Raw genomic sequence first — 18944 nt, forward strand, 5'->3', positions numbered from 1 at the left:
ATCTTTAAGAGAGTGGTTCTCTTCTGAAAAGTGGCTGTGTAGAAATGACATGATTCATTACATCTGCTCCTTGTGTGTATATATAAGTCATTTACTCACTAAAATAAGTTACTGCTTGTCATTCCTGTTAGTAGTTGCAGAGTCAATACAGCTGCAGGAGACTTGAGCTTGGTCCAGTTCTTGCTTGCAAATCAACAAAATTGTTAAACCATGTTCTGACTGTAATATCTTAGGCTATTTCTGGATATAACACCAATCTTGACTTGTAGATGGCTGGAAGGTGGAGGGATATTTGTAAACCAAGTGGATTTGATGTAGAAGTCAATGAGAAACAGAAGTCCACAAATCAACTTTTACAGTTACTTATCAGAGAATCAAACTGTTTGTGCTTAAAATACCTAATCACATATCAAAATTTTGGTAAAAGCCTCTGTAGTAAAATTGTAGTGTTAAATATCTGTAATTGTGTCAGCACAGATTCGACAGGTGGAAAGTGATACACAGTTGGCAGTAGATAACCTGGTACCTACCAAAGAAAACTTGAGATTTTATTTTAATGTAGTAGACATTTAATTCTTGAGTGCAAGTAAAAACATTTCTGAATCCAAGACTTGTGTCTTGAAACAAACAACCAATCTGCCCATTTTTTGGGTAAGTGATTTTAAAAAAAAATCACCACTGGGGCTGTTGTGTCTGCATAACATGTCCAGGCAGCACCAATGGGTTCTGTTGCATTCTTATTCTGTTTAGTTTCTATATTAAAGACTAATAGCATCTCTAATGACTCTAGTTAACAATTTAACTGGGATTTAGCAATCTGTGATTTCCCTTTTACTTCAACTACTTTCTTAACATTCCAGAAATATTCTGGTGAAGCCAGTCAATAAAGCACTTTAGTTTTTTAATGTAGTTTTGAACATCCAATAAATTATTTTCATAGGATAAAACTTTCTGGCAATGTAATAAAAGTTAAACTGCTTTCTATTACATTTTCTGTTTTTTGACTTCATGTAAAATGAAGAGCAAGATACTAATTTATGACTAGATCTGGCAAAGAGCACTGAGCAGAGAGACTCATTGGCCTCCTATTGACTTCACCGCTGGTACAGCGACACACAAGTGCAGTTTTTACTGGGATCTGGACCTTGATTTTTTTTTTTTTAAATTTTAAATGGTATAAACAAATAGGAGAAGCACACTCACTTCTCTGCAGACATTTTTGAGCTCTATTTGGTCAACAGCTGAAATATCCATGTCTTGAACCCTGGAATAATTTGGTAGTGGGGAGCAGGATTTTTGTTTTACAAGAATGTGAATCTAATTCCTAATGTAATTGTGGAACACTGGAAATTCCTTTAATTCTTATGTGATTAAAATAATTCACTTCATTTACTTCAAAACTCCTCTTGCAGCAATTCTTCCATTTTATCTTACATTGTGTATTTAATTACTGTCTTTAATGCTTTTGAGGTGTACAGATTACCTACGTAATATCAAAAACCCTTTAACTCCCCTCTCATGCTATATAGCATATTTTGATGTTGTTTCAGTGGTGGATGTTCCCCCTCCTCTTCCCCCTTCATGATACTAACCTTGTTTTTGTGTCTGGTTGAAGGACACCTGTTGATGAAAATCCAATATAGCAATAGAAAATGTTACACGTGACAATGTGCTTATTTATTTTAAATAAACTCCAGCAAGCTGTTTAGCATCAATATTAAAACTACTGACTTCCTACCTTTGTGAATTGTAGTATTATAAACAAAGAGGCTATCTCATCCCTGTCAATTATAATTGAATATTATATTATGGAGGAAAAGCAATCCTGAACTATGTAGTTCTATGCATTAGTTTAATTGGTGGGGTAGAGAATAAATCAAATAGTCTGACCTGTTATAAACTAATTTGGGGATAGTAAGGCATTCTCTATATCAAACATCTGTATTGTCACATAATAGGATTAACCCTACCAAAATATTTGGTTGCCTTTTTCTATCAAGGAACTTAAGTGTTTCTAAGCCTAATGAATCAAGTTTTATAGTTCCTTTCTGAGGTAGGGAAATATCCCCATTTTTAGATGGAGGAAGGGGTTGTAACAGGCATAAAGAAACTAAATGACAACTGAAGTTGTACTAAATCTGATAGAGCTGGAAATACAAATATGTTCACTTGGGTATCACTAGACAATCTTTCCCTTTTAATGATCCACTCCACTAGTATGGAGCAGCCATTCAACCTGGAACTTTGCTCCTAGATCAACCCCTCAGAATTTTGTAGTGCCCAACCTCTAACAGTATTTCTGTAAACTCAGCTTGGTGGAAGGAAGTGGTGGTGTGATTATTCAAGGCGCCACCACACTGTCCTAGCACTTGTGTAGTATCATACTAACCAATCCATTAATCTAGTAGATACACTTCATTTACAGCAGGTTCTTTTTTATTGTGCAGTAGTTGCATTAAAATCACAGCTTTCAAATCTTGATTAAAATAGTACTGACTGGTAGCTGCTCTTATTTCCCTGCAGTGTCCAACTATGCCTTTTCTATTACAAAAAAAAAGTTTGCATGAAAAAATGTTGGAAAAACAATTCATCTTGATTGCATTGATAAATGTTATCCCTTAGACTGACATGAACTTAACTGTTCCCTCGTAGCTCCAAAAGACATCTTATTCTCCTCTCAAGAACTGATACTCCTGGGAGAATTCTGTGCAACTGTATGTGCACAGAATTCATATCCCCTGCAGCTTTCTTTGCTTCTCTGCAGAAAAATGACTTTCTGATGGGGAAGTTGCAAGAATGGTCATGCACTGCTCCCCAGCAGTGCGAGTGCATTGTTTTGCGTGCCAGGAGCAGCTAGTGGAGAGGTAAATCACTGGGGGTGGAGCTGGGGCTGCCCCAGCCAGTGGCTCCTAGCCTAGGCTAGGCTGCTAGTCCTGGCTGGGCTGGGGAGGACAGGACTTCTTCTTCCCCTGCAAGGAGCAGCCAGGGCTGGGTCAGACCCAACCCCAGAAACCTCTCTGATTGCAGGAAGCTCTGCATCATCCCCCCACTTCCTGCCCCTATTGCTCCTCAGCTGTGGGGAGGAAGGGACCAGTGTACAGAGAGCTGCTCACCCATCCTCCCAACCCCCACGCATCTGGACCCACCTCATAGCCAGATCACCCTACCAAGCCTCACCTGCTGCACCCAGAACCTGAACACACACCTTAACAAGCCTCACTCTCTGCATCTGGAGTCCCACTGCAGCCAGACCCCCACAACAAGCCCCACCTCCCTGCATCTGGACCCCACCCCTGCACTGAGACCACCCCCCACACTCAACCCCCCACCCCAACAAACCTCACCCCACCTGCACCTGGATCACCCTGACTAGCTCACCACACCCAGATCCCCACCCAACCAGCCCCTGGACCCCTCCTGCTGAGCATTCCACAACCAGACCCCCCCAGCTGAGCCCCAACCACATTCACCTGGACTTCCCTGCAGAGTCACATTATGTCTGCACCCCTGTTCATCCAGATCCTCCTGTGATGTTGTACTCTATATGATTTTATGAAAAGATGCTAATGAGTTTAAATATGATTTAACTAGAATATGCTTCATGCAAAAGGTCTCTTGTAAGGTATCATTACAAAGCTTATAATCTACTGAGTGTGGTCATCCTATTTGTATAAATGTATCACTCTTGTATATGAAACTAGAAATATGAAATATAATTCTGAGGGCCTATTGTAATTATGCAAAGTGTGGGCCATTAATGGTGGTTTGGAATCTTGATGACTCCCATTAACCAGGACAATTGTCTGCAGATGGCTCTGTTTTACTTGTAAGTCTCCCTGTATACAAGTGTGCTGGCAAGTGGGTAATGAAGTCTTACAGTGACATGTGATCATGTCACCTGAACTGGAATCCATCTTTAACCTGGTGCTTTTCCATTGAGAAGGAGGGGGTGGGAACCCAGAGAGGGACAAAGGATTCCCGCCTTATGCAAAAGATATACAAATGGGTGGAACAGAACAAAGGGAGCAGCCATCATGAGGAATCCCCTAGCTACCACCTGAGCTGGAACAAGGGCTGTACCAGGGGAAAGGACTGTGCCCAGACTAGGAAGGTGTCCAGTCTGTGAAAGAGACTTATTGAAACATCTCTCAGGGTAAGATTTTATCTGTACTCAGTTGTATTACTGAATTAGTCTTAGATTAGCATGTCTTATTTTATTTCACCTGGTAATTCACTTTGTTCTATCTGCTACTACTTGGAACCATTTAAATCCTACTTTCTGTATTTAATAAAATCACTTTTTACTTGTTAATTAACTCTGAGTATGTATTAATATGGGGGGGGGCAAACAGCTGTGCATATCTCTCTATCAGTGTTATAGAGGGCAAACAATTTATGAGTTTGCCCTGTATAAGCTTTATACAGGGTAAAATGGATTTATTTGGGGTTTGGACCCCATTGGAAGTTGGACATCTGAGTGTTAAAGACAGGAACATTTCTGTAAATTGCTTTCAGTTAAGCCTACAGCTGTTAGAGGATGTGGTTCAGACCCTGGGTCTGGGTTTGCACCAGGCTAGCGGGCCTGGCTCCAACCAGGCAGGGCACTGAAGTGGCAGGAAAGCAGGGGCAGAAGTAGTCTTGGCACATCAGTTGGCCATTCCCAAGGGGGTTTCTGTGAGCCAACCTGTCACACCTCCCCCCACCAAGCTGCCCACACCCAGATTGCCCCACACAGAACCCTATCACCCCACACCTGGATCTCCCCACACTAAGCCCCTTCACACTTGGATCCTGCTGGGCTGAACCTGCCTGCCTACATCTAGTATGCTTGGCATAGAGGGGCAGGGCCCCAGGGTGTTTCTGGGACAGGCCTGGTCCTTGTGCTGTGTCTGGGTTGGGTACAACTTTAGCGCTGAGTCTAGATCTAGATTGGCGGGGGGCGGGGGGGCACAAGGTGATCTCACACCTCTGTAGTCAGTGGCCTGTACTCCCCATTGCCATGCTGGAGCCTTTGCATTTATTTATTGACAAATAAAATTCGCAGATTTTATTTTTTGGCACAGAATTCCCTCAGGACTCATAAGAAGCAAACTGAAATGCTTGAAAGGAGGGGTGTGGAGGAGCTTTACTGGAACTGAATCTAAGCAATGGGGAACAGCATGTAATTTCTTAATGCATAATTCTAGCTGTAGGAAATCAGACATCCTCCTTCCACATCTTAATATGAAATGCTGGTTCATGAGATGGTTGAACCTAGTATCGTAACTTTAAGAGGAGGAGGGGAGTAAAAATAATTTGTCATGCATGTAAAATATTGGGTATGTGGACCTGGTATGTAAGGAGCTGGGCTACCCTAGTCCTAGATTTATTATGGTTTAGAACAGGGGTTTTCAACCTTTTTCTTTCTGAGCCTCCCATCTACTGCCAACGTGATCTAAAAACACCACAGCCCACCTGTGCCACAACTGTTTTTCTGCATATAAAAGCCAGGGCCTACATTAGCGATAGCAAGCAGGGCAATTGCTCCATGCCATAGAGGGCCCCATGAAGCCAAGCTGCTCAGGCTTTGGCTTCAGCCATAGGCACTGACTCTGGGTGCTCCGGGGCTGAAGCACCCACAGGGAAAAATTAGTGGGTGCTCTGCATCCACTGGCAGCCCAGCTCCCCTCCCCCGCTGAGCATGCCGCATCCGCACTCCTCTGCCTATCTCCCAGTGCTTCCCAGCCATTTGGCAGCGTTAGCACGCTTGGGGGGGGGATGGCACTTGGGGGAAGTGGTGGGGCCGGGGCAGGGATTTGGGGAAGGAGTTGGAATAGTGGCAGGGAGGGGTCGGAGTTGGGATGGGGACTTTGGGGGCGGGTCCTCATGGAAGATGTGGAGTGGGGGCGGGGCCGAGCACCTATGAGAAACAGGGGAAGTCAGCGCCTATGGCTTCAGCCCTTGGTGGTGGGGCTTAAGGCAGTGTGGCTTCATCTTTCTGCCCTTGGGCCCCAGCGAGTCCAATGCCAGCCCTGCTTGGTGGAGCCCCTGAAACCTGCTCATGGGTCCCCCAGGGCCCCTGGTTGAGAACTGCTGATTTAGAACAAAGCGACAGCACTCACCTCCTTACAGCAGCTTTTAGCCAACTTCTCCTTCGGTTGATGACAAGAAGGCTAAGGTCTGGAGTTCTCTGTGGCTGTGCAATGCACTGCACCCAGCCAAGCCTTGACCTCACTCCTCTGGGCACTTCTCTACCAGTTGCAACTGCAGGAGCGGTGGGGAGGCCTAGCTCCGGGCTGCCCCAGGGCCAGGTAGCTGCTTGCCCCAGTTGCCTGTGTTTATAGGCAGGGCTCTGGTGCTGGGGGCTACACAGCTCCCAGAGTGGGGCAAACAGCACCTGCTTCTGGTAGGCTTGCCAACCCTCCAGGAGCCTCCAGCAATTAAAGTTTAATCTTCAATTAAAGATTGTCAAGTAATGAAACCTCCAGGAACACAAAACTGAGAAATCCCCTCTGGGGCCCCCTCCCTGACAGGCCCCGCATGGAGCTGGCGGGGCGAGCCCTCCCCAGCGTCCCTGCCCCTCCCCCCGTCCGCTCAGCCCCGCCTCCCCAGAGTCCCTGCCCCTCCCCCACGCCCGCTGTGCCCCGCCTCCCCAGAGTCCCCGCCCCTCCCCCGTCCGCTCAGCCCCGCCTCCCCAGAGTCCCTGCCTCTCCCCCACGCCCGCTGTGCCCCGCCTCCCCAGAGTCCCCGCCCCTCCCCCGGCCGCTCAGCCCCGCCTCCCCGGAGTCCCTGCCCCTCCCCCACGCCCGCTGTGCCCCGCCTCCCCAGAGTCCCCGCCCCTCCCCCGGCCGCTCAGCCCCGCCTCCCCAGAGTCCCTGCCCCTCCCCCACGCCCGCTGTGCCCCGCCTCCCCAGAGTCCCCGCCCCTCCCCCGACCGCTCAGCCCCGCCTCCCCAGAGTCCCTGCCCCTCCCCCACGCCCGCTGTGCCCCGCCTCCCCAGAGTCCCCGCCCCTCCCCCGACCGCTCAGCCCCGCCTCCCCAGAGTCCCTGCCCCTCCCCCACGCCCGCTGTGCCCCGCCTCCCCGGAGTCCCTGCCCCTCCCCCACGCCCGCTGTGCCCCGCCTCCCCAGAGTCCCCGCCCCTCCCCCGGCCGCTCAGCCCCGCCTCCCCAGAGTCCCTGCCCCTCCCCCACGCCCGCTGTGCCCCGCCTCCCCGGAGTCCCTGCCCCTCCCCCACGCTCGCCCAGCCCCGCCTCCCCGGAGTCCCTGCCCCTCTCTCGCTCGCCCAGCCCCGCCTCCCCGAGGCCCTGCCAGTCTCGCCTCACAGCCAAACTCCGCCTCCGTCCTTCCCGCTCCTCCACGGGGGGGCGGGGTTTCCGGTTCCGCCCCTTCCCGGAAGCGGCGCGCGGGGCTCGCGGACGCTCGAGGCTGTGAGGCGAAGCTCAGCGCGGCGGCCTCTCCGCCGGCATGGCCCGGAACACGCTCTCCTCGCGCTTCCGCCGCTTGGACATCGACGAGTACGACGAGAACAAGTTCGTGGAGGAGCCGGACGAGGCGGCGGCGGCGGCCGAGCCGGACCCGGTTCCCGAGGTGGAGGCGCTGCTGAGGCAATATCCTTCTGGGGAGCCCTGGGCCCGGCGCCGCGCCCGGCGGGGAGAGCCGCGCCGGGCGGCCCCACAGGCTGCAGGGCCCCGCTTCCTGGGAGTGGGGCGCCGGGCCCAGTCTGCGGGGGGCTGCTCTTGTGGAGGCGCGCTCCGCGCTGCGGGGGAGGGGGCGGGCGGTGTCCGCGCGGGAGCGGAGCGAGCCATGTGCGGGGCTGCTCCAGGCCGGCGGTTTGACAACACCTGTCTCTGCAGAGCTAGTGCAGGAAATGGGGTTTCACGGGATGTTGCCTGTCTCGCTGAATCTAATCAGCGCGAGGCCGTTGTGGTCTGTGCTGACTTGCTGCTGCTAGCTAGGGCTAGAAAGCTGTTCAGCCTCTTAGTCTGGAGTGTGACACTGCATCTGTTACAGCAATGTCCCAGGGGAGCCCCCGGGGAGGGTGCAGAGAACAAGCTGGTGAAGGGGCGACCGGACAGAGATTCAATGTTCCTTTTTTTTGTAGTTGCAAAGAAAACTGTAAACCCATCCAAAGTGTAATCCAAGCAGTGATGTCTGCCTGAGGTTGCAGAAAGCCTGAAACAATAGCTCTGATGTGTGAACTGAAGCATTCCTTTCACTGGGTACTACTCATTTGACGCTGGTGATACTTTAAAAGTCAATATTATTAGCTGTTACTTTGCTCAGAAAAGCATGTATTAGAACGTGTATCATGTTATGAAGATTTACTGTTACTCTGAGGGGGATTTTCAAAGGAACACTTGGCAGAAAGCCATCTAACTCCCAGTTGACTTTCAATAAGTATAGGATGCCCAACTACCATTTGTACTGTTGAAAATCTCTCCTTTAGCAACAGTTTATATTGCATATGTCTTTTAACACCACACAGTCCATGGTTGCAGTGTGGGCATTATTGCCTTTATAGCCTTAAAAGGGGTGGGGGTCTCATCTTTCAAAATTTAGCGTGAAACATGCATTTCCCAAAGTGCTTTGTAAATTTAGTCATGAATATAAATTTGGTGAGATTTAGTAGCTGTGCACGACTGAAAATACCTATAATTGGAGAAGTGTTAAAAGTATAATTTTTGATCTGTTCTGAGGTATTCCTTAATGCTCCTAGGTATGACTCATTTACATAGTTCCCTTATAACATCTGTTTAAAGCTAAAAATGCTTGGCTCCCCAAAATGTTATCTTAACCCATCTCTCCTTTTTTTAATCTTTGCCTTTTTGCTGTCCAGTTTCATGAGTTCTAATTTCCATCGCACTTTCTGTTTACAAGAAATAATTATTTTGCTCATCTTTATATGATACAGTTTGCAAAATTGAAAACTCCACTTGGCTGATAAAGAAAAGAAAGCAGCAAACATGGGAAATGAAAGCAAGCCCCAGACTATGCTTTAACTTTGATTAAGATTGGTATCTCTTTGCCTGTGGAATTCTAACCAGATCCTGAAATCTGAAATAACCTGATTTATAGTTGCGGGTACTAGCTTTGCATATTGCAACACCAACAATTCTGTCATTTTTAGCAGTTTATGAAAGGGGATTATGTGAGATCTGATCTCAATTTTTGTAGCAGTTGGTTGTAATTCATAGTTTATAGAAACATTGGAAGCAAATTAAGTTACCTAATTAGGGGTTGCAGACAGAAGTGGACAGAGAGCCTTATATAGAAGGAGAATGTTCCATTGCCTCATCCCATTTCTGAAATAATTTTTCAAGTAGGACAGTGTGTTTTGAAGTGAGTTAATTGAGCCAAACTGATGTAAATGTGCTTAAAATAACTCTGCCACCAGCCCCACTGGGACCTAACCCAGATTATTCCTTTTATTAAGGTTCCTGTTCAGAAGATGAAAGCAAGGAGGCTCCTTGACACAATATGTTTTTAAAATGAAGCCTACAACAAGTGTAGGGGGGGAGAGAGAGCAGGATGGCCTCTGACTGGGAGGAGAAATAGTAGTTTTAGTTTGTCTGCGCATCTTAGAAAATACCAGTTGGAGTTGTGCAGATCTTTTTTCACAGTGTAACCTAGAGTAAAGTGCTTGATAGCCTGGGAGGCTTATGTCTTCCACCCACAGGCTTGCACCCATCACTAATATATATCAATAGTGACTGCTTTACCCATGTGGAGATGACAAAGTTCATTCTCCCCATTCACTGCTTGGATTCTCTGCTCAAACTGTTAAAAGATGATAATTGTGGTGGTTTCTGTGATGTGGGACTTCTCTCCATTAGGGGGCTGGACTAAGCCCCACCAAATCATTTCAGATTGGTCTGAACAGCCATCAGACCTGGGCTGGATTCTAGTCTGTCATCTAAAGATGCCAGGATCTGTATCTCATTACCAATCCTCTGAGCTATCTTGTATCCATATTATGTAGTTAAGATTCTGTCACTGTAAAAATTAAATTAGGCAGCAGGCCAATAAACTATTCTACGTTGTATAATTTGATTAGTAACTAGTTGCAGTATGTGCTGATCTCTTTATATTGATCAGAATTCTTCCTGAGTGGCAGCTGTCACTTGGGCTGCTCTTCCTCACCAAATAAGATCGTTCATGAAGTCCTCCAAGATGCACTTTTCTATCTGAACAAGTGTTGGGAATGACTGAATTAACTATTTTATGGCAGCATTATTTCTTAAACCCAAATATGAAGTTGGGGGTAACACAGGACTGGCATGTATTTCAGAGAGGGGCTCTGCTATTAATTAAGGAAGTAGATTAGTTCATTAACATCCTGCTGTTACTTGTATTTATAAGCATGATAGAAATGAATAGCAAATTATTTGAGTTTTCCAGTTATAGTTGCCAGTATACCAAGTTACTTTTTAGGTGACTTGTCCCCCTGGATGCCATCCTTGTTACTTGGCATCCCTGGAACTGAGCAAATGAGAATGTTGGGTTGTAAGGTCAGATGGTTCCATAGCTCAGTTTGAATAACTGAGAACAAGGCTTTGCTGATTTGCAAAGTTTTAAGTTTTGTGTGGTGAATGAGGAGGTTTCTGTTTTTATAACAGTGAAGTCTTGTCGGCTTTAGTTTAACTGACAAAGGATTTCCTGTCACCTCAGATGTGAACTATTGCTTTAAAAATTATAAGTGAAGAGGAAATTGACCTTGAAGCAAAATGAGCACTTGTTTGCAATCCTTCATGCTGTGCTGTCGGGCTTTAACAATCTTACTCTTGCGGTGTAGTTTCAGGGCTTGGGATCACAAAGTTAATTAAAATCATTGGGAACATAAATCTGGTGCTGATTTCTTTGGTATCTTTTATTCGTTTTTAAATTTATATTTAATTGCCTGATACTTGCGACTGTTCTTACTGTACAGTATAGAATTCCCTAAACTACCTAGCTCCATTACCACAATTTGACTTATGTAGAAAAGATAACATCTCTTTATTGGCAAAGCTCAGGTTTCCATACTCTCCTCCTGTGGGAGGATAAACTTTTTAATGCTGTTTCCTGAGATTCTCTACTGCATTTCAGTATCTTTTCCTGTGCATCTATAGCTACGCTTAGGATTTGCAGGAGACCGGATTGGATGCCTCCCAGATGAGGTATGCATGCATTCCCTTTCATAAATAGATCTGTGTAATCTGAATCTTTCCCATGCTGTCAAATATTGCTTAGGATACAACCAAGGCTCTACTATCTCTGTCTAACCTGGGCTGCTTCTTGCATGTCTTCTATGTTGTTAAATCCCATAATTTTCTCTCTACATACTGTTCAATGGAGGGATTCTTTTGGTTGACTCCTTAATGTTTCTTGAGTTGCCCATAGCAGATGCTCAGGCTTCATTCTTAACACATGTTCGATATTTTCTTCTTCTTCTATGGTTAACTTTGTAGATAAGGAGTAGTTCAACTCTGATTAATCTTGGCATTTGTAATAAATTCATTCCATTTAATATTTAGTATTTTCCTGGGGCATTTGTTTTCAAAGGCATTTAGATATTTGTCTGTAGCTTTGGTGGATTTCCTGCCTCCAGAACCATATGCAAGGTAAAAATGACATTTGAGTTGAAGTTGTAGTTTGGTTTTGAAAAGACTAAATCTTGTTTAAGCTGGTAAATGCAGCTGCCATCTTGCCAATTTATGACATTTTCTTCTGGATATCCCCAGTGGACGTGTTTTTATTTTTACAGCTAATCTAACATGGCTTCCTTCTGGACACGGAGCTCTTACCCACCTACTTTGTGAATTCTAGCTTTAGGAGCTGTGGAAATCTTGCATGCCCTTTCTCAGCAAAACCCTATTGAAAGAATTGGGAATGCTTTCTGACTGAAGACAGGATAAGACCCTTTTTAGATTATGTGCGTGTGTGTTCAGGTTACATGGACCCTGAACTCCATAACGCTATTTTGGAATTTCAGTGTCTACACAGTATCCACTGTGCTCTTTCTAAGTAATGTAATTTCTGTGGCAAGCTGGGATATCTCTGAGTTCATGGTGATGCTCAGCCATTATTGTGTACAGTATGGATAGTACTTAGAAACAGTGGTAAGAGTAAAGATCTGTTGACCGTGAACTGAGTTTCCTTTTGATGTGTACACTTTGACACTCTACTTTGCTACTACAACGTCTTTTGGAAATCAAGTATTTTCTATTACAAAGCAAATTGTGGTGATCTTTAGAATACTCAAAAGGCTATTCACAATAGTCTTAGCTATATTAAAAATGAGGGATATGACAGCCTTATCAGAAGGTGTGGTATGTTGCTACAGTTGATCCTTGCTTCCTGTTTCCACTATCTCGAGTTAGGTGTGTTGGAATATCCAATGCTCTGAACTGTCCTTTATAGAATGCTTATTAATCATCTTTAAGAATATCTAAACAATTTGGGTCCTTGACTTGCTGTGCTGCACAGGTGATATGCTCCAAGCTTTCCACACAGCCTTAAGAAATTCTCCCTTGAACACGAAGAACCAAGCAATAAAGGTAAATGGAGCCTCTGGGTTTCTAATTGTGTGACTGTTAGTTCACCTTAGGTGCCGACACACTGATCCTTATAGACCCGGCTATGGAGTATTAGTACACTTTAAAATAACATTTCTCTGAAAATATAAATAGCTGATCATTAATAACCTATTATGTGAACCACTTGTAAAATGTATATGCTGTATATTTGTACTTAGACACCCTTGATTAGTAACTGCTTCTGTTCAGTGGCTGGACCTTTACTATGCAAACTCTAGGAGAAGAATATTAGAAGCTATCCAATATATGTGGCTTCTCCACCTTGGTGCACACACCTGGCTGGATGGAGTGGGATAGCAAGTTTATGCTAGGGCATAGCAAGTGGGAGAAACTTGCTGCTAAGATACTTACAAGTCTGGTCCACTGACCCACCAAATCCCATCATGTTTTCTCAGAAGGAAACACTGACCCTTTTCAATCCTTAATGTTTAAAGAAGTTGGTTCTTAAATGCTCCTAAACTACTGAAATTTAAAATGGTAAAACTAAAGCCTGATGGTTCACAAACTGACATAGCCTTTTATATCCAGCTGACAGTTCCATTGCATGTTATCTGTTAGGCAGAAGTCATTAGCTGAGTAAATGTGCATTTTGGATACAGTTAAGATTTTGCTGTTTTTGCTCTTTGGGGCAATAGGTTCTGATGTCATTTTACTTCTCTTGTCGTTGCAGGAACGGGCCCAGGGAGTGGTGCTTAAGGTCCTGACATCCTTTAAAAGCAGTGAGATAGAACAGGCAGTAAACTCGTTAGACAGAAATGGTATTGACTTGTTAATGAAGTACGTTTATAAAGGATTTGAAAAGCCAACAGAAAATAGCAGTGCAATATTACTTCAATGGCATGAAAAGGTATGTCTCTCTTTCAGTGCTGCCTACACATGAAGTCACAGTTCAGTAGGATCATTGGTGGAAATCTTCTGAGTTTCTAAATGCTCTGTGTAACAGTACCTATGCAGAATCATACAATATAATTGTGGTCAGTGGAGGTGCTGGAGGAGGAATCTGATGACAGGGCTACACTGTTTGGGAATTCATTTCCCTACTGGTCTGCCAGAGCTTGGATTCATTAACTCTTAGTAGGCTTCAAAGTCCATCTTTTCTTGCAGCCATTTAGGAAGGTTGGGAGTCCATGGAAGGAGGAATAAGGTGGAAGTATTATGATGTAGTTGGGTAGAGTGGTGTATTTTTCTTTGTGGTAGAATCTACCAACTAGGAACTTGTAAATGGAGACTTGATTATTCAAAGTATTAGCCTGGGAAAGTGATTTTTCTAATCCGGTGTCTATGTAGTGCGAGGTGCATAGGCCTCTGGATATGTGCTAGAGAAATACACACCTGCCAGAGCTTTCACCTGTCATACTCCCATAAATTGGCATCTGGATGTACAAGACTGAGCAGTGATCGTTGCACAATTCTAACTTGCAAGAGAAACTCTTGTGAAGTCTTGCAACTGAAAAGCTCCTACTTGGATCCACACTCCACCTTAGAGTTCAAGTGTGGAATGACTGCTCTGACGTGTACTATCCTGAGGCAAAGATCCCCTATGGAATGGCTGTTCTGTGATCCTACAAGGGTGTGGTGAGGGCCTTGCTGCCAACAGACTGTTTTGACACTTTCCTTCCTGCCACCCCTGGGTAGGGTGCATGTTTGAGCAGGCATAGGTCTGTATGGAATGATTGTTCAGCCCCTCTCCCAAGGGTAGAGTGTAGGTCTGAGTGTGGAACAACTGTCTTGAAAAGTCTATTTAAAGGAAGGAATCTCTTTAAATTCAGGGTACATCTACAACCGCACAAGGGATGTGTTCAGACCTTGAAGGCTTTGCCTTTTGGGCATGGACACACACATTTGCTGATGCCAACTCAGCAGTGATACTTCGTAACTGCACTGAAGACTTCTGCAGCTGCCACTTGCTTTGCAGAATGTCATTTCAAATGTGGGGGTGGGAGGAGATGCTGTCATGAGAACATGTCAAAGAACATATTTCTGCTTGCTTTTTGTTTCCAATGAAAATGATGGTTTCTGGCTATTCTGGATTGGTGGCCCATGGTGTATGAAATTACCCGGCATACTGCCTTGGCTGGGGAACTGTTACCACGCAGAGTATGCAGCCAAATGTAAAAACAGCCTACACATATCACCAGACTTTGAAAGGAACGAGGCAGTTCTGAAGTAGAGTTGGCCCTGTTTCCAAACTGAAGCTTTGCTTGCATTCTACTTTATGGTACTACTGGTATGAAGAGTTATTCATTCATGGTGAGAGGAGTCGTCATCTGTCTAGTCCTTTGAGATCTAGCACTCCCTTTCAGTACCTTTTACATTCGTGCCAGCCCAGCTTTAGCAATAGATATAGAAACCATTCTCAGTTGTGACTTGGTTGCAAGTGGGTAAAAACTTATGAATTCTTACACACCCAGCTTGTGCATTACACACAGGCTCTCCCACACCTCTCTTAGATAGATGCCTCAATTATAACATTGCACTTTGTAAGAGCAGCAGATGTTTGACACTAGTACTCCCTGCTCCAGGTTCTTAGGTTGTAATACTTCATAGGCTGCATTTTTATTGCCTCTGTCAATTTAGTCTGCTTGTAAGTTTATCTGCTAGTCTTAATTACATACATATATAGTTGTTTCTCCCAATCACTAGTATATCTACCTTTTAGATCCTAATGTAGGTACATTTTGGTTTATTGTTTGTACACAGGATATGGAACTTAGGCCTGGTCTACACTAACCCCCCCAATTCGAACTAAGGTACGCAACTTCAGCTACGTGAATAACGTAGCTGAAGTCGACATACCTTAGTTCGAACTTACTGCGGTCCAGACGCGGCAGGCAGGCTCCCCCGTCGACTCCGCGTACTCCTCGCGCCGAGCAGGATTACCGGAGTGGACGGCGAGCACTTCTGGGTTCGATTTATCGCGTCTTGTCTGGATGCGATAAATCGAACCCAGAAGTTCGATTGCCTGCCGCCGAACCAGCGCGTAAGTATAGACAAGCCCTTAGCCTAAAAACAAAAGAACCTTGTTTCCAGTCAGAACTATGGCAGGTGACAGATTCTGTAGTTGTGGTAATGTCATACAAAGTTTTATTAATATCTCCAGTGGAATTGGTGATAGACTCTAGGACAGAGAACAAAGCTTTCTGCACCATCCCCTTAAATTTGAATGGTTTACAGGATGTCACTAGGTTACTGTCTGACAGTAATGTCTCCCTTAAGTGTCCTTGGGCTCTCTGATAATACAATAGCTTGTCTTACAGAACCAGGCCGCCTCAGATACTTGAGTACCTCGCAGTCTTCATTCTACCTATCACAACACTCTTGTGAAGAGTGAGATTATTATCCCCATAGTACAGATGGGGGAACTGAGGCATAGAGACTAAAGATTTGCCCAAGGTCCTGAAGGAAGTCGGGGCAGATTTGGGAATTGAATCCAGGTCAAAAATCCCAGTTTAGCACCCTAACCACTAGCTCATCTCTCCTTGGTGATTTGGGGATTAAGTTGTACCAGGGCCTAAAGAGTATAAACATAAGGCTTGTTACCACCAGAAGTTAAATTGTTCTGTAAGGTCACAACTGCAGGAGGTACCGGCACAGACTTTAGGTGAAAGCTTAATGTAACTTAAACAGTTCTATTAGGGTTAAATAATTTCCTGTTTCTATTAATGTTGTTCTTAAGAAGTTGGGATAAACTGTCCAGTAATATGTTCCCAATGTTTGGCTTTAGAGTATCTTTTCCAAAAATGGCCGCAGTTGCTGCTGACCCATTAGAATGTTCAACTCTTGAACCAGTAGCATAATGCCAAACTGTTATGCTTCCTTGGTAACACTAATACTAGATCCTGTGGGCATATTTCCTTTCTAGTGTGTCTGAAAGTGAGATTCCACAAAACGAAAACTGCTGTTTCTGCTTCATGTTCATTTGCAGATTTGTTACCCTATCATTTTCAGAAGAATTAACTTAAACAGTAATGTTAATTCCAGCACCTATTAAGGAACCTTTTTTAAACAACTACTTCAAAGGTTTAAGAGCAAGAAAATGTAAAGTAAGAAGTAAATGCTTAAATAGTGAATAATGTCTGAATTTCAGGAGCTCTAGCAACAGATGGAAAAGTGAACTATATACTGCTTGGTGTTACAATTAAGTACAGAAATGAGGTTAGCTAATATCTGCTGTTATGTTTGAGATGCCTTGTGTGTGTGTAATATCTATCTCCTTTTCCCACCCTCACAGGCACTAGCGGTAGGTGGACTAGGTTCCATAGTAAGAGTTCTTACAGCAAGAAAGACTGTTTAAAAGACTATTACCTTGAACCAAGATGAACAGTTTTGGACTCAGAAGAAAGAATTAGCTGAAGTGACACTGGTCCATCTTTCTAGACATTGCAATCTACTGAAACTTTGGAAACCTCTTGAATGCTTCTAATTGTAAAGGTTGGGGGAAAGAGTAAATATTCCTGTGTTTTCTGACTATCAAATATAGGAGCTGAGACATTCTGATCCCTTGTTTAAAGGTAAAGCAGAAGGCAGAAATTCTGCTCTCATTACTGTAAGGGGAGAGGTAATTAAATCGTGTGTGTATTGCTTATTTAAAAGAAGAGGTGCTGTGGCTTCAGTAGACACAATTGACTGGTTTCTGGGTGGGGGGGGAATGTTTATTTGAAAGGGGACTTTGTACATACAATCACAGGACTAGCTGGACTACTGGTTTGGTTTCATTGTAAAGTGCCTGCTGCATCAATAAAGCTCTTGGACTGTAAGAGTCAAATAACTTAATTTTACAATTTAGATAAACTGCCCTTGATTCAAAGGCAAATTGGTACTGAAATAGTCCTGGTGTAGGATCCCACCTCCACATAGTATTGTGCTCTTGTTTACATCTACACCACCTTGACTGTCTCTAAAGGACATGCTTTAAAGTAGGGCACTTTTTCTTAAATGGATGGAATGAGCACCTCTAACTGCACCTTTGCCTCACTCTGTGTTTACTTGAATGTTTTCTTTCTAGCCCTGATTTAATTTGTATGTATAAACAGAGGATTAAGTTAAGTGCCAAATATAATATATGGTGTTGTTAAGGGTATCGAAGGGAGGGCTCCGTTTCTCTTCATGTCAGCTGAGCAAGGAACTACTTCAAAGCTTCATGTGTAACTAATGCTGTTATGGAAAATGCGTCCTTGCCTTTTATGCAGTTAAGTACAGTGAGTGCTTGCTCATCGTCTGAATAGGAGCTCTCTGATATGTTAATCTTTAAACAGAAGTACATTCACCCCCTTTGAAGTGGACCTTTTCTGAATAGTGTCCTGCTAATAAACGATCAGCACATATTTAATGTACAAAGCTGTGTAGTCATCTGTGTGAGAGAAGATCCTGGCATGTTGTGTTAATGCTATGGATCATATAGCACCAGTCAAAAGCAGGGGAGTGTAGTTTAGCTTCAGGTAAACAAACAAACAAACTTGAAACTCAGTGCAGCACTGCAGTTATCTTTAGAAAAACCTCTGGCAGACAGAAGACCAGAACTAGTACTGCATGGACAGTATCTGTTACTCTAGTAATGGGTCCTGCTGTGTGATTAAAAATTAAACTTAGCCTATAAAGTGGCTGGGTTCTTTAACTACAAACATCTTATGTAGATCCTGCTTTCTCTGAGGACTAGGACTTAAGATGCAGGGGGTTAAGGTTGGAGGAACTTGTCACATGAAAGCACCTGGAACAAAGGCTTTAGGGTAAGTTATCAGTGCACAACATGCTGTCTTCTGGGTAAAGATCTCCCTCTCCCACCCCTCTTAAGGGTATCTGAACTTAAGAAATGAGAGCTTGAAGGCTCAGCTCATGGGTTCTATGTACTGAAGACGCATTACAGCACTGCTTCAAGAACCACCCGTAGCTCCGGGAAGATGGCTTTTTAATCAGGTAGTTTTCAGGCTAAAGAAGCCATGCAGGAATGAAAGGGTACTTGATTGTAACTACAGGGCAGCAGTTGAACTTGGGCTTTATAAATGGACCTCACAACCTTCAGTGAAATTTGGTCTCCTGCAGTAGGTGTTAACCCTGTGCATCAAGTGAGGGGAGGGTGTCAGAGATACTAGCCACAGAAGGTAGGAAAAGAAAAAGCACGCACTTACCCTTGATAAGAAAGTAGGGTTCATGAGTTAAGTATAACAGTTCTCCCCGCCCCAGAGGTCAGTTAGCTCCTTTACATGTTAACTACCTGGTGCATTGACACTAGAATACCATGGAGCTAGCCCAATAAGATGATTAGAAGGAAGTCCAGAGTTTTAATCAAAAATATTGCACCACAAATTAGTTCAATTGTTTCAGAGTTCTATAATACAATCTATATTTACAACACAAAAGGAATAGATTAAAATCCACAGGCAGCTATTCA

The 18944-nt window shown here is 44.4% G+C and overlaps 1 protein-coding gene across 1 annotated transcript; it reads left to right on the top strand.

The window, feature by feature from the left end:
- Positions 1-7398: 7398 nt before the first annotated feature.
- On the top strand, positions 7399-17882 carry ARPC5L (actin related protein 2/3 complex subunit 5 like). The gene is made up of 4 exons (XM_065418739.1): positions 7399-7588; positions 12445-12517; positions 13227-13403; positions 16788-17882. Exons 1-4 carry the CDS (start codon positions 7446-7448, stop codon positions 16848-16850), a joined length of 456 nt encoding a protein of 151 aa, XP_065274811.1. The 5' UTR covers positions 7399-7445; the 3' UTR covers positions 16851-17882.
- The last annotated feature ends 1062 nt before the right edge of the window (positions 17883-18944 follow it).

Source organism: Emys orbicularis, chromosome 18 (genome assembly GCF_028017835.1).
Source record: "Emys orbicularis isolate rEmyOrb1 chromosome 18, rEmyOrb1.hap1, whole genome shotgun sequence".
NCBI lineage: Eukaryota > Metazoa > Chordata > Testudines > Emydidae > Emys > Emys orbicularis.